The sequence below is a fragment of the Terrapene carolina genome, unplaced genomic scaffold (genome assembly GCF_002925995.2).
Source record: "Terrapene carolina triunguis isolate 2854851 unplaced genomic scaffold, T_m_triunguis-2.0 Scaffold236, whole genome shotgun sequence".
Classification (NCBI taxonomy): domain Eukaryota; kingdom Metazoa; phylum Chordata; order Testudines; family Emydidae; genus Terrapene; species Terrapene triunguis.
The window spans coordinates 8,917,174-8,932,294 of NW_020664587.1; the positions used below are offsets into that span (position 1 = coordinate 8,917,174).

At 50.4% G+C, this 15,121-nt stretch overlaps 1 protein-coding gene across 1 annotated transcript; it reads right to left on the bottom strand.

Moving 5' to 3' along the window:
• Nucleotides 1-7,847: 7,847 nt before the first annotated feature.
• TRNP1 (TMF1 regulated nuclear protein 1) lies at nt 7,848-8,363 on the bottom strand. Its single transcript, XM_024203311.1, has one exon. The coding sequence runs from the start codon at nt 8,361-8,363 to the stop codon at nt 7,848-7,850; it is 516 nt and encodes a 171-aa protein (XP_024059079.1).
• Between the last annotated feature and the right edge of the window lie 6,758 nt (nt 8,364-15,121).

Below are 15,121 nucleotides of genomic sequence, written 5' to 3' on the forward strand. Positions count from 1 at the left end.
GGGGTGGTTTGATGCGAAGTGTATTCTTTCATTTGCAGTGTGTTTTCACTGAACATGTCCAAGTAGCTAGTGATTAGAACAGGCGGCTGAGAAATCAGGATGCCTGGGTTCTATTTTTAGCTCTTCTCCTGTAATCACAGACACCACACTTGACCGTCTTGCATTTGTCCGTGAAACGGGGATAATACTATGTAACCTCCCACCACTGGGGTGTTGGGAGGCTGAATGAATTAATGTTTGAGCTGCCTGGTAAAAGATGCTGGAGAAAAGCAGTTCATGATGAGATTGTAATTGCGCTGTGACCAAGGGGTGCGGGAAAGAGGCTCCTGCATTATTTCAATCTGCGTCGTTTAATGGAGAGTGGATTTCTTTTTTGAAAGGTCTTTCCCTGCAATTCCTTTAAGTAGGTTCTGCTATAATCGGGTCAAAAGCTGATTTGCAAATAATCACCGGAGAGGGAAAAAAATGGAAGGATTTAAGACCAAGCTGTGCTTTTCATACTATTAATTGAAAACCTCTGGGAGATAATGTGTTCCTTCTCCCATCTGAAACCTGTAAGCCTCTATTAAAGTCCCCCTTTCTGCCCTGCTTTTGAAGGAAGGGTCCCTGATGAGATTAAGGCTGCAGCAGACACAGAGAACCTTCTTTAATATTCTTCCTTCGGGTGTGAGTTGATTTAGAAAAGGGTCAGGAAGTTAAGGGCTGGAATGGGAGCAGTTTCAGTGATGGGATGTGCATGGCTGTGCACGGTTAGAGTCTCTCTCTGCTGCAGAGTTGCAGACACAGAGTCCTGCAAACTGGGAGCATTTTAAATTCAAAAACAAACGGAAGCATTTCCTTACACATCATAATACTAATAATTCCTAGCACTTATCATCCACAGATCTCACAAGTGCTTTACAAAGGAGGGAGAATGCATCATCCCTGTTTTACAGATGGGGAAACTGAGGCACGCAGCAAGGTGAAGTGATTTGCACAAGGTCACCCCAGCAATCTAGTGGCAGAGCTGGGACTAGAACCCAGGTGTCAGAGTCCCAGTTTAGTGCATGCACATATTTTGTTCGCACTCTCTCTATCTATCTATCTATACCATCCCCCTAGAGGGCCAGCAGTTATTCCAGTGTAAATGTACTTGTGACCAGTATAGCTTAGTCCCATATGGAAAGGGGACTAAGCTCTACCGGTATACACACACTTATACTGGTATAACTACATCCACACTAGGGGTTGTGCTGGTGTGACTGCGTCAGTAAAACAGCACACCCCTAACAGACAGAGTTATACTGGTACAAACAGTGTGTGCAGACCAGGCCTTCAGCTATCATCCTGCGAGGGAATCGGTGCCCAGTGTTGAGCCCAGCGCAGGGACTGACTGTGTGGGGTGGGGGTGGCTTGTACTTCCCCTGCCCTGGACGGCTGTTCTGGCCCCTCTGGCAGTGCCTCCTAGCAGCAATACCCCTGTGGGGCATTGTGCCACCGTAGAATAACTGAGCCATACCCCCTCCTCTCTTCCGCCAGAACCATCCCTGCCGCGGTTAGCAGCATGGAGTCGGCTGTGGTATTACCAGGCGACTTTATCACCATCCTAAAGTGGCCGCAACACACCCAAGAATCCCCCACCCCTTGGAGTCTTTGAATTCCTCCTGCCCTGCTGGGGTTTCCCATCAAATAGCATCAAATTCCTGTTTAAAAACAAACAAGACACATCAGCTTCCTCCTGGCCAGGTGGACTTTGAAGGCTTCCAGATCATATATGAAGTAAGGCCTGTGCAGTGCTCAGCACCTGAACACCTCCTACCCTCGGAGTGGCCAATTTTTGGTGTTAACCTGAAAGCCCCAGCTCCTGGAATCATGGGATTACCCAGGCCTCTCAGCTTTCCTTTAAACAAGAAAGTAAGTTTCTAGCCCTTGTGGTGGCAGAGAAAAGCTTGAAAATGCAGTCTCTACAGGCTTACAAACCAGGAGGCAAAACCCCAAAATAGATTATTTTTTAAAATCTCATGATGTTGTAAGCCAGTCTCATAATTTTTGGGGGGGTCTGGTGATTTTTGACTACTTGGCCGGGCTGATCCCCTGAAAGTTACTGGGAGTGGCACCTCACAGGGCTCATTGTTGTTTGGTTTCCAGGGCGGTCATTCTCTTTGGCTTCGGATAATTGAACCTTACAAATGAAACTGAGAGCAGGAAAGTTTCCCCCAGGCACAAACAAACTCATCAGGTACTTACCTAGATCACAAGCTGATATGTGTGTCTGATAGTCACCCAGAATGTTCTGCTTCTAACTATGTTTTCATGGAAAGGGGCCCGAGAGGCTGAGTACATTATAAGCAAAACTGGTTCAAAAATACTTTAACAAAGAGTTTCTTCACTGTGAAATGGCCTAGCACTGAAACCCTGGACCCAGGAGTTGGGTTATGTGGGTTTTGCTCCTGACAGAGCTATCCAGTCACAGATCCTGGAAGGTCTTTAGTTATCTACCTCCTATTGAAAGGTGCCTAAAACTTCTGAGGCTCTGGGCCTTCATTTCTTAGTGCCCATTTTATAAAAGTGGGGTGATAATACTGACCAATCTCCCATGTTGGCTGGGAGGCTCAATTCACTACGGTTTGTAAAGTGCTTTGAGATCCCAGATGAAAAGGGCTAAGATCACGCTAAGTATTAGCATGGGGAAAAGCCCGCTCTGGTGACCCGCGGCACAAGCGGACTGTGCATTCAGAAACCTGTGTCGCTGTGGCCCTGTCGGTCCCAGGATATTCAAGGGACATGACCGGGGAAGGTCTTTTTTCTTTTCTTTTTTATTGGACCCACTTCAGAATCTCTGAGTTTTACTGTAAAAGAGAAAAGGCAGCTTGCACTTTCCAAAATACATCGTTAATTTTTTTTAAAATCTGAGATGCCCAAGTGTCCCATCCCCATTCCCTGCTCTTCTTTCCTTCCCCCACCCCCCCAAAAAACTAGTCTGGTCATGCACACTTCAGAGTCATTTAGAGTCCCGTTCATCACTGCCCTGATCCTTGTGCAGTCACTGACGCCAGGGGTAAAATGCTACCAGACTGGAGTGGCAGTGTCTCTCACATGCACTGTGTGCTGCTCCAATTGCAGACACAAGGTTGAAAGCAACAGCAGGTGATGGGAGCCAGGGTGGGGTGGGGGAGTTTTGGGCTGGGTATTGCAGCTGCAAACAATTATGAACTATTCAGGTATGAAATTGAACTTTTTTTGGAGCAAAAATTGCTGTCGTCACATTGAAGCTGCAAGCAGAAAAGAGCTGGTTACTTTACTTCTAAATGTGGCTCTTTCTTGCAGGAGAGAAGCTGCTCTTGAGTCATCTGCCCTGCCCCTCCCGCAGCTCCTGACTCCCTCGGGGTTTAACGCTGACCCCAATGTTTGGAATAAAAGACTAGTGTGTAAGGGCCTGATCCAGAGCCTGTTGAAGTAGATGGAGCGACTCCCAGGACTCCAGTGGGCTCGTGATCAGGCCCTAAATGAGACAAACTCCATCCACGTGAAAAGAACACGAGTACTTGTGGCACCTTAGAGACTAACACATTTATTTGAGCATAAGCTTTCGTGGGCTAAAGCCCACTTCATCGGATGCATCCATCCAGGTGATTTTCCTTCTAGGCTTTGCTCTTTCTTTTAGTCCAGTCTAGCAGGAGGGCTGAATGAGTCTGTGCTGTCTCTGAATTCCTATAGGCAGACTCCTGAGGTGTTGGCTATTACTCCACCATTATTCAGGCAACCTCTCATTGACTTCAGTAGGATTTCACCCTGGTACAGACAGATTAAACACAGAGTAAACCCCTATGAGCCTTAATCTGCTAGGAGTCCTGTCGCTAATGCACAGAATTGCAGATGGCATTGTTGTCAGGAAAGGTTTTCAAAAGTGCCCAGGGGATTTAGGAGCACAGGCCCCATTGTCAATGAGACCTGTGCTCCTAAATCTCATAGGTGTAATGAGTCATTCAAATTATTCCCTCCAATGTGCATCAGTTTTCACTCATCCATATGCAATCTCATCTGCTATGGTGCAGCCCGGTCACCTAGCTCTCGGGTCCCCATGGTCTTCTCTACTCACAACTAACCTACCTGTGGGTCTTCTGAAACTGTTGTGTACAGCCTTCTCCAGACAATTAATAAATACGCTAACCTCAGACTTGGTATGGAACATTTCACCATGATCAAAATGTATTCCTAGTCTCTGTTTTCTCTGTCAGCCCAGGACTGGACTTAATCTCGCTTAATAAATGCTAGATTAGGAGGGGATGTAACCGTTTCAGATAGCAAGGAATTTTCCGTTAGTGAGGTTGTACTGGAATGCAAATACTGTGACAAAAAACAGTTCAGAGTTGTGTGTGTCCTTGTCCGAAAGCTCGGGAGCAATGAAAGTTTCCCATTTAGTGTTATGCTACGAGAGCTCAGACAGGGCCTTGTGCAGGTGACGAATGGGGTTTATTGCCATATAAAACTAAGTCTATCCCCAACCTCTTGTAGAACATGCCATAAGAGAGATCTAAGGGTACGTCTACACTACGAGATTAATTCGAATTTAGATAATTCGAATTTGGGAAACAGATTGTATAAATTCGATTGTGCGCGGCCACACTAAGCACATTAATTCGGTTTTTAACCACATTAATTCGGTGGTGTGCGGCCACACTACCCCATTAATTTTAACCACATTAATTCGGTGGTGTGCGGCCACACTACCCCTAATTCGAATTAACAAAATCGATTTTGGTGCTACTCCGCTCGTCGGGGTGGAGTACAGAAATCGATTTTAAGTGCCCTTTAATTCGAAGTAACTGGCTCCGTTGTGTGGACGGGTTAAGGATTAATTCGGATTAACGCAGCTAAATCCGAATTAAAGTCGTAGTGTAGACCAGGCCTAAGAAGAAAATGCCATTAAGACCCCTGTCCTGTACGCTGTCATCTCACTATAGCCCAGCAGGTGGCATGCTAAGATTACTGCCAATGAATACGTTTGTTACCCTGCCTGCCTTTCTCTACACACACTGTGGTGGTTTCACCTGCTTATTGTGTCTTGTCCTCAAGGTGCAAACTCTTCAGGACAGGGACTCTCTGTTACTAAGGGCAAGTCTACACTGAAAACGCTGCATTGGCACACTGTAGCACTTTAACAAAGACACTTTAAGCCGATGGGAGGGCTCTCTCCCGTCAGCATAGTTAATCCACCTCCCCGAGGGGCAGTAGCTGTGTCGATGGGGGAACGCTCTCTCGCTAACACAGCACTGTTTACACAGGGGGTGAGGTCGGTATAACTACGTCACTCAGGTGCATGGATTTTTCACACCCCTGAGCGATGGAGTTCTTCTGATATAGGGCTGTAGACCAGACCTAAATACGTGCCCCGTGCCTGTGCACAGAAAGATCCCAGCCACATTCGTGTCCCAAGGCACCAGCATAATAAAGATATTCCTAGTCCAATGATTGTGGTTCTGTTGCAACTAACACAAAATATTAAAAGTAAGAATACCCAGGTGACGGGATGCAGAGCCCAGCTAGCGAAGGACAATTGGGCAGATGGGTCAGAGGAGGTTTGCACAGATGTTATGGTTGTATATAATTTACAAGCAGTTGTTGGGGCTTATTTTTCAGTTTTCCTATCCCAACCCCCCCCCTTCCATATTTAAAGCAACCCCTCAAGACACCGTATATAATGAATAAAATATATAGCTGTTTATTTATGTAGGTGCTGACTTCCAGAAAGTGCCTGCTATAAAGCACCAAGTGCAACGTGTGTATATTCAGTCCAAGTCCAGCTACAGCATCTGCTCTGGATCTATCCACCATAAACACATGAGGCAAAGATTACATAACAGACCTGCTGTCTCTCTCTCTCTCTCTCTCACGCACATCAAGGTAGTCTCTGCACATTCATGAGTCAGTGTGATCAAAAAAAGTGATCTTCAAGTTTAAAAAAATAAAGAGATGAGAAGCCTCTTCTGGCAGAAGAGTCCCAGTCCCATGCAAAGTGAACAATAGAAGCCAGAGGGATGGATGAGGCCCAGTGCAAAGAGACACTTTAACCATCGTTTTTGTGACTTGTTCCACGTGGTTGATTGTCTGTTTCTGCACAGGGCTTGAATCGTGGTGCGGTTCTTTGTATCCAACCTGAAACTTGCAAGCAGGTTTTCAGCAAGGGAGTCTGTCATCAGAACCCATTACAACCTTGCCCCAAAGGGCTTCCACCAGGGAAGTGTCAACGTTGCGTATTGTACTGCTCACTCAGACTGAACTTACCCTTGTGCAGCGGGGCAGCACAAAGCATATGCACCACTTCAGTCCCATACCAGAGGGCTTAGGCTAGGAGAGATCAGGTAGAGGACATGGAAGGACAAGTCAGATGTAAGGAATGCCTATGCCTAGTGCTAGCCCTCTGCCCAGGGGGTAAGTTTCACCCTGAGGGGCACAAACCTCTTGGAGAACTTAAGGCCAAATCATGGCCCCATGAAAGTCAGTGGCAGAATTCCCAAAGATTTCTATGGGATCATGATTTCGGTCTAGCTCATGGTTACAGGGCACCTCAGAATGTAACAATCAGATTCTGAATGTGAGAGTATATTGCTTCTAAATGGAAACATTCATTCAAAGCTGCAGGAGACTCTATTTGGGCATCTTGGTGTCCCAGCTGGGAGGCATTGTGGTCATTACAATCACCGAAGAGGAGACTGGTCTCTGTCCCACTAAGCTGTCTCAGTGGATACTGGTCCATCATGAATAGAAACATCGCCCAAAACTACAAGACAGCTACTGACCAGCTGTAGGGGTTAGTGCAGTCCAGTAGTGATGTCCCCAGGTGGATTGCTGAAGTCTCAGGCTGGAGACGTGCAGGGGTAAATTAAGGCAGGATTCTTGGATCCCGTCCCCCCCGACCAAAAGGGGACCAGATGCAGCAGTGAGTCAGAGCAACAGGCTGATTGCTGCCAGCAGCCTGATGAGGTGGGAGAAACAGATGAGTCCATATGGGAGCTGGTAAGGACAGTCTGTCTGGGGGAGGCAGAGCCTCTCTAGAGGGCCCATTGGGTCTGAAAGCACCTCTGGTTAGCAAAACAGATTGAGCGGTGACACAGCACACTGGGGTCTTCTACATGTGACATGGGATTGACCCACATTGGGGTTTGGTCTGCTCCTGATGAATTGAATCTTCATTCATTCTTTACAGATCAGAGCTCTTGCACTAGTGAGGAGCTGCCCGTGGTTCGAGAGGGCAATCCGCCAGTCCTGGTGCAGTCATGGACAAGACGGGTGGGTAGTCGTGGGACAGGAGTTCTGCAAGCCAAGGTGGGGTGTTACCTGGTGCCCCACAAGAACTGGACCCTTCTTAGGATGGGTGCTATAGAAACTCCCCCAGGGCAAGCCTAGAGTGGACGCGTTTCCCTCTGCCTCCGGGTGCTCTCCCTCCCCGCTTCCCCCAGGTGACATGGGTGCTAACTTCAAGGGGGGGAGGGCACAGGTCGAGCACAACTTTCCATTTCCCAAAAGGGCCCAAGGGAGGCAGTTGCTGAGTGGGGTCCACCCTGACCCAGATCCCAGGGCTGTGGAGGGGGAGCCGCTCCCTCCTACAGGTCCCAGCTGAAGTGGGTGTGTCCCCCCCAGGATGGGGCCCCTCGCTAGAACAAGGTGCCCCCCAGCACAGGGGTCCTCCCCTCCCACGATGGGGCCCCCCACTAGGACAAGGTGCCCCCCAGCACAGGGGTCCTCCCCCCAGGATGGGGCCCCTCACTAGGACAAGATGCCCCCCCCAGCACAGGGGTCCTCCCCCCAGGATGGGGCCCCTCGCTAGGACAAAGGCCCCCCCCCAGGCCGGCGCCCCCTCTCCGCTCTCAGGCCGGGGGCTGCCCAGGCGGCCCCTGCAGGCTCCTCTTGAAGGGGGACTCGGGCGGCTCTGCCCGGCCGCGGCGCAGTTTGCCCGCCGCCCAGGGCACGCAGCCGCCCAGCGCCGAGGCCAGCAGGGCGGGCGGCCGCGCCTTGCGGGAGCGCCGCAGGCTCTTCTTGAGGCGCTGCCCGTGGGCCGCCAGGTAGATCTGGGCCTGGCCGGCGCCGCTGCCCAGGCGGGCCAGGCTCTCGGCGCGGCCGGCCATGCGCAGCTCGGCCTGCACGAAGACGCGGTGCAGCTGCTGCACCCGGCTCTCCAGCTCCAGCACCAGCCGCCGCCGGCCCTCCACCTCCAGCAGCCGCCGCCGGGCTTCGGCCAGCTCCAGCGCCCGCACGGCCCCGGGCAGCGCCGAGCCGCCCGCCGCCTCCTCCTCCTCCGCCCGCCGCCGGGGCTTGCCCGCTCCGCCGCTGCCGGCCAGCTCCGGGTCTCCGCCGGGCGGGGGCGCCGCGCTGCCGCCGGGCATCGGGGGCTCCGCTGCTCCCCGGGCTTGGGAGGGGGGGGGTCGGGGTTCCTGCTGCCGAGCCCCGGTTTCTCCCCCACCCCTGCGGCGGCTCGCTTCGGCGGGGACCCCCCGGCCCCGAGCGCTGCTGTGCGAGGAAGCTCCCGCCGCTCTGGCACCGGCGCGGGGCGCCTGCCGCCCTTATAAGGGGACGGGGCTGGCCCGGAGCGGAGAGATGCTTCCCTGAGCCAGTCCCGGGAGCCGCAGCGCCATCACCCCCGCCCCGCCGCCGCTCCCATCCTCTGCCAGGTGCCTTCCCCTTCTCGCACTCCCAGCCCCTGTTCCACCAGCTTCCCCTCGTCTCCCAGCCCCCCTTGCTCTTAGGAGTAAACTCCATGGGAAGGAAGGAATTTACAAACTGGGTTCAAAAAATAAATAGATAAGTTCCTGGAGGGGGGGGGAATAGGTCCATCAGTGGCTATTAGCCAAGATGCGCAGGGAGGCAACCCTATGCTCAGAATGGCCTTCAACTGCTGATTGTCAGAAGCTGGGGCTGGACAACAGGGGATGGAGCCCTTGATAACGGCCCTGTTCTGTTTGTTCCTGCTGAAGCATCTGGTACTGGTCACTGTCGGAAGACAGGGTACTGGGCTGGATGGACCCTTGGTCTGACCCAGTATGGCCGTTCTTATGTTTGTATGAATTCTGAGCACAAACACTGCTCAAGCAGCCCTCACTACGCTGCCCAACACCTCAGCCACACACACCCCAAACCCTGACCCAGGCACACAGACTCTATGCAGGCATACACCCCTTCCCCAAACACACACCCCTACCCAAGCATACATACCCCCTCCACAGGCGTACACCCCTTCCATAAATACCTCTGTATCCATTCACATCCCTTCCCCCAACCCATTCCCCAAACCCACACTCCCCTCAAATGCATAGGCACTCTCCCCCAACACAAACACTCTCCTCACACACCCACACTGTTGTATTCTCTTCTGTTCAGGCCATGCCCATCACCCTGGCATCTGAGGGCACTAGCCTTCCCCCAAACACTCCTTTTTTCCCAAAAAAGCACACAGCTCTGCTTGACATTGAATACTCTGCCCTAAGTAAAGACTTTGTGTTCCTGGAATGGTGATGGTTATTGTTGTGGGTATCATCAGTAAATAGACTGAAGGGAAGCGAAGTGGGCAGGGAGCTGACTAGAGGCTATCTCGCGAGGCACCTAGAGATAGGGCGGCGAGTTGTATGGGCCCGTGGTGCCTGTGCTCCACCAATATGAGAGCACTGGGGCCTGGCTCCACAAAGTTCGGGGCCGGGTCTCCCCCCCCCCCAGCCCCGCCTGCCGTCCCCAGGCAATTTAAAAGGGCCTGGGTCCCCTGCCGCCACCACCAGCAGCACAATGGGGCTAAGGTGGCTTCCTGTCCACCTGTTCTGCTGCCGGAAGTCACCGGCACGTCCCTGGGGGGGCAGTGTCTCCACGCGCTGCCCCAGCCCCAAGCGCCGACTCTGTGAACTACACCCAAGGGGAGCTGTGGGGGCAGTGCCTGCAGGCAGTGGCATGCGGAGACCCCTCCGGCCCCCTGCCTAGGAGCTGCTGCCAGAGGGGGGTTCGGATCACTTTTGGGAGCCGCCCGAGGTAAGTGCTGCACCCCTCAGCCTCTCCCTCACCCCAATCCCCTGCCCCAGCCCAGAGCCTGCCCCCCAACTTCCTCCCTGCACCTGCTCCTGCCCCCCAACCCCCTGCCCCAGCCCAGAGCTCGCAGCCCGCACCCACACTCCCTCCCAGAGCCCTCCTCCCGCACTCAAACTCCCTCCCAGGGCCTTAGGTGGGAGGGGGCGGGCGGGACTTGGACCCGTTCTGGGCATCACCAAAAATTATACAAACCTGCGGCCCCTGCCTAGAGACATCTGATATGCCTTCAGATGTCAGAAGATTAATATATACAGCTTAAAATCATCTCTATTTACCAGCCTAGCCACGAGAAGAATTCTTTACATTTGTCAGTGGTTTTGGTGCATTTATTCTACAAACCTCCTCCATTCTTCTCCCCTCGTGAGATTCTTGGGTGTGGTAGGGCCTCGAAGGGGTTAATAGAATAGGAATTTCTTTCCTGGACTTAGAGCCTGTCAGTGAGACAGTTAAAGAAGATTCTGGGGCGGATGGGTTTTTTTTCTCTGCGGTTTGCAGAATTCAGGTGTCTGAGCGTCTTGCCATGCTACCGGAAAGAACAAATGCAGAGGCTGCCACAGGCCCGTAGCTTCAGGCAGCCTCAGTCACAGTGTTTAGCCATTGGAAGGTGGCGAGAAGTTGATCCCTTTGCAGCCTCCTCAGGGAACTGTTTTGCTAAAGCCATACAGGCTGTGTATCACAAAGGCAAAATATCTGCTCTTCAGACGTAATGCTATGAGCTAGGAAGGAAAGTCAGACTGACAAGGCAGGGGTCAGCAGTAACTAGGAAGGGGGTGAACTCATTCCATGATCCCCGTATTGCCCAGTGAGGAGGGTCCCCCATCTTCATAAAGATGTTCAATAGAAAAATAAAAGTGACTTGTCAGTAGAGCCCAGTGGCCCGGAACTGCAGATCCTCTGTTTCAGCATTCGCGCTGATAGTGCAGCGTGACTGCCAATAACATTATTATATAAGACGTTGTTAATAAAGCTTAGAGTGGGCTAGGTTGACAGGAGATCACAGAACCAGTCAAAAAAAAGGGAGCGCATTCTGGAGTGAGAAAGTGACATCTGCTCCCAGCTGGCAAACAGAGGCAGTAGCACTGGCCATCCCCATCCTGGGGTATTTTCCTCTTAAGTTTCCTGCTCTTATCAGGACACAGTGTGACTAACAGCTGGGCTTTAAGGCACATGAGAGGCATATGGATGTGTGCACTGGGGGCAGGGTGGGCGTGCATTTCACATTGTTCAGAAACAAACTCTTGAGTTTGACGATGCTGCCACATGCCACTCAGACATCAACGCCACATCAGACTCTGTTGCATCACCCCTCGGCCTGCCCCTGGCTGCCAGCTAGTGCAATCAACAACAGCCCTCTCGCCAGTTAGCAAACCCATTTTGATATCCCCTCTGCTTCTGCCACAACACCTAGGATTGAAAGCTCTTCCTTGCTCCTCCAAAGGAAGCAGCCGTGTTCTAAGCATCCTTGAACAAGACATTGAGCACAAAATCGTTGTTACGGACTAAGGTGATATTGAGGAAAGATACCAATTCTAAACCTGAGTTGTTGTTTTATATATGTATGGAATGTGCTGTATAAAATCTAAGGCAAAATCCAGACTCAGTTTTAACTGTGGGACCACTGTTAGTGCCATAGCGTATTCTTTGTTGTTATTTAACGAGGTCCCTTTTGTAAGACGCACCTTGCTGTCACCTACAAAGTTATCTCCTCACCTTCTATCCGCCCCTCCAAAACAACCCTCCATAGGGTGAGTGCTACTAGGTATAATTTATGAGTCAGAAAATCCTCCGCTGTAATTATTGACTCTGCTTTGATGGAACTTGTACCCCCAAGGAATGAAGAAAAACATCTTGAAAAGACTGGTTGCATCTTCCCCCAGCCCGTGGGAGCAATAAAGAAAGGCGAGAAAGAGCCTTGCTCTCCTTGGATTAAAATCTAATGATGAAATAATTGCATGTTGTTCTGATTTTTCCCCCCCTTACGCTGGAGAGCAGAAATTCTCTTGGCTGTATTTGCGCTCTCAGGTGAGCATTCGAGCCATGTTCTGCATTAATTTGCAATAGCTCGGCTATGAAGAACTACACACATCACGCGGGCGTCTGTCTGTGACTGACTGTCAGGGACTGAGAATTACTTTGTTTATTTCCTTATATATATTTCATCTCTTTTCCCATCAGCTGCACCTGGTGAAACATGCCGCAGAGAAATGAAAGGTGGACAGGCAGAAATACAAACTGAGCAGACAGGAGAAAAAAGACAGGAAGCTGGGAACTGGAGAGAAATTTGCTTAAACGTGCAATAATTTGGGATTGTGAATTGCTGAATAGATGTGGAAGTTTGTTGGCTGCGAATGTTCATTTTAAAGGAAAAGCCTCAGGAATTAGTTACGAGGCCACATTTTCAAAAGTGCTCAGCTGCTTTCATTGTCCCCAGCAGCGGCAGGGTTGTTCTGAGTTCTTAGGGACTGATCTTGCTCCCATTTAAATCAATGGCAAAACTACCTTTGATTTAAAGTAGAGCAGTATCCTGTTAATGATACTTCACCCATAGATCCCAAAGCACTTTACAAAAGAACGTAAGTATTGTTATCCCCATTTTACAAACAGGGAAACTGAGAGGGGAAGTGACTACCGACAATCACTTAGCAGCTCTGTGGCAGAACTGGGATGAGAACCCAGATGTCCTGACTCCTAATCCAGTGTCCTGGCCCCTGTACCACACAGCTAAAGCAATCTCTGAAGTGTATTAGCAGATGGATGGTCAGACTGTTTTTAGACATACCTCTCCTTGTTTCGTTCTTTCCTCAACCGTGAATGGTGCTGGGAGCTGCCCTTTTGATATGTTAGACTCCTGCTGGGAAATAATCCTTTGTGCTTCTCTAGCACCCTTTGTCTGAGACAGCTGGTAATATTCACCTTTCCCCTTTCAGGTGGGTGAGTATTATTATATCCAGTTTGCAAATGGGTAAACTAAGATTAAGTGACTTGTCCAAAGCCAGTCAATGGTGGAGCTGGGACTAGAACCCAGGAGTCCTGACTTGTTCTTCCTTGCACCATATAACCCTTTGACTAGAGTCCCTTCCAAATAATAAATAAGAATAAGTGAGATGACTCAGGCTTTCCAGACAACAACTTTGGAAAGTCTCCTGCCTTTCTTATGTATGCAAATGCTGAGCTGCATTTATTGTGTCTTCACTGTAAGCCATCAAACTGTCAGTATGACAGCTTCCTGTTTGAATGTTAATCATTCTGCTATTTTAATGTTCCACGCACATTTTATTTCTGGTTTGCTCTTCTTTGCACTTGGATGTGCAGAAGTAATTAGAATATTACAGGTCTTGCATTGCAGATTGCCTTGTTCTTTCCTTTCATCCATTCTTCAATCAATGGGTCTGGCTTCCAATACGCAGCTATACTGTGGCAGGCTGCGTGATTCATCTGCCACAATATAGCTGTGATTCAGTCAGACAGCAGGCCCTGCTCTGTTTAAATGAGCTATTCTCAGTACATCACCCTAGCAGTAATCAAGATCAAATGCAACTAAAGTCTCAGTAAAAAGAACAGGAGTACTTGTGGCACCTTAGTAATTGTGAGCTGAATCCTGCAACTCTTCAAGGGGAGTTTTGCCTAAGTAAGGACTACAGAATTGCCCCCCCGTCAATATCTATCACTTTAGGCCAGAAGTGTTGGATTGCATTGTCAGACACTGGAACGTGGATCTCCTCTCTGATTTTTCCTGCATTTGGTTTTAGACTGGTTCAGGAAACTCTGGGTTAGGGAACATCTCCCGGTCCCGACTCCAGCACCCAATCTGGCAGTTCCCTGGATCCAAGTAATTACAGATCTGACCCTGTTAGTTCACAAGGTTTAGCACATAAAGGGCATGTCCCCTCTTCAAAGCACTTCACACATGTTAATCTGTCCCCCAACACCCCTGGGAAACAGATAACTAAAAATTACTCCTCAGTTACCAAAGGCAGAGAAGTGAATGGCCTGATCCTGTTCCCACTGATGTAGAAATGACAGTTTTGTCTTCTCTACAATGGGCGCAGGCTCAGGCCGTCAGTGACTTACCCAAGGCCAGACTGAGCCAGTGGCTAAGCAGGGATGTGAACTCAAGCCCTCCTTGAGGCCCTGCTGCTTGTTTAGCCAACAGGACCCCACTGCGTCTCACAAGTAAGCCCATCGTCCTGAGATGGAGCCATCCAAGGACCCCTCTCACACTGGCACAGCTGTTCTCCCAGCGGTAGTTCTGGATCCAGGGCACTCCTTCCTTTTTCCGCCCCAAGCTTTCAGTGATAGAATCCATCTGCCAGGAGGATTTCCCCCCACCGTTGCCTAGCACTGGAGCAGCTCCAGGGCTCAAGTGTTTTGACCACCACGTCGTCTAAACCTGTGCAGAGCAGGGGGTAAAGATGCCAGTAGCTGCTCCACACTCGTGCTCCCATAGCCACCTGTGCCAGCGTCAGAGCGAAGCGGGGAGAAGTACAAGGCTCCCAGTTACGCCACGGAGCAGAGATCTCGGACATTCTGCTCCACAGCCGAGGGTCTCACAGCCCTTCCGATGGGTCGTAAAAGGCTCCAGGCTTCCCAGCCGTCACTGATGCACCGCACAGTCCAACTGCCCACAGGCAGAGAGAATGCAAATAAAGGGAAAGTATTGTATTAAAGGCAATAGCCCCCCCACACACACACATACGAGCACCCCCCACATCCCAAGAACAAATGTTACCCCGCAAGCCCTTTGTGCCTGGAGATTGTGCCTCAGCCATAAGAGACAGGCTGCAATGCTGACGGATCTCTGCCCATGCTGACAAGCTTTTAATGATTTAACAGAGAAGTCTGGATTTAGCAGCACTCAGAATAAACCTCTTTGATGTAAAAGCTGGTTTGTGAGCCCTGCCAGTAACAGACACTAGCACACATGCTTATACAGGTACTTGATACCACCACATTGCAACCCAAGACACAAAAAACACACCCAACCCAAATGTGCAGGTATATGTGATAATTATTATTTTAATACACTCTATACCCAGCTGCTCATGCATCATTACCAACCCTCATGATATTATCC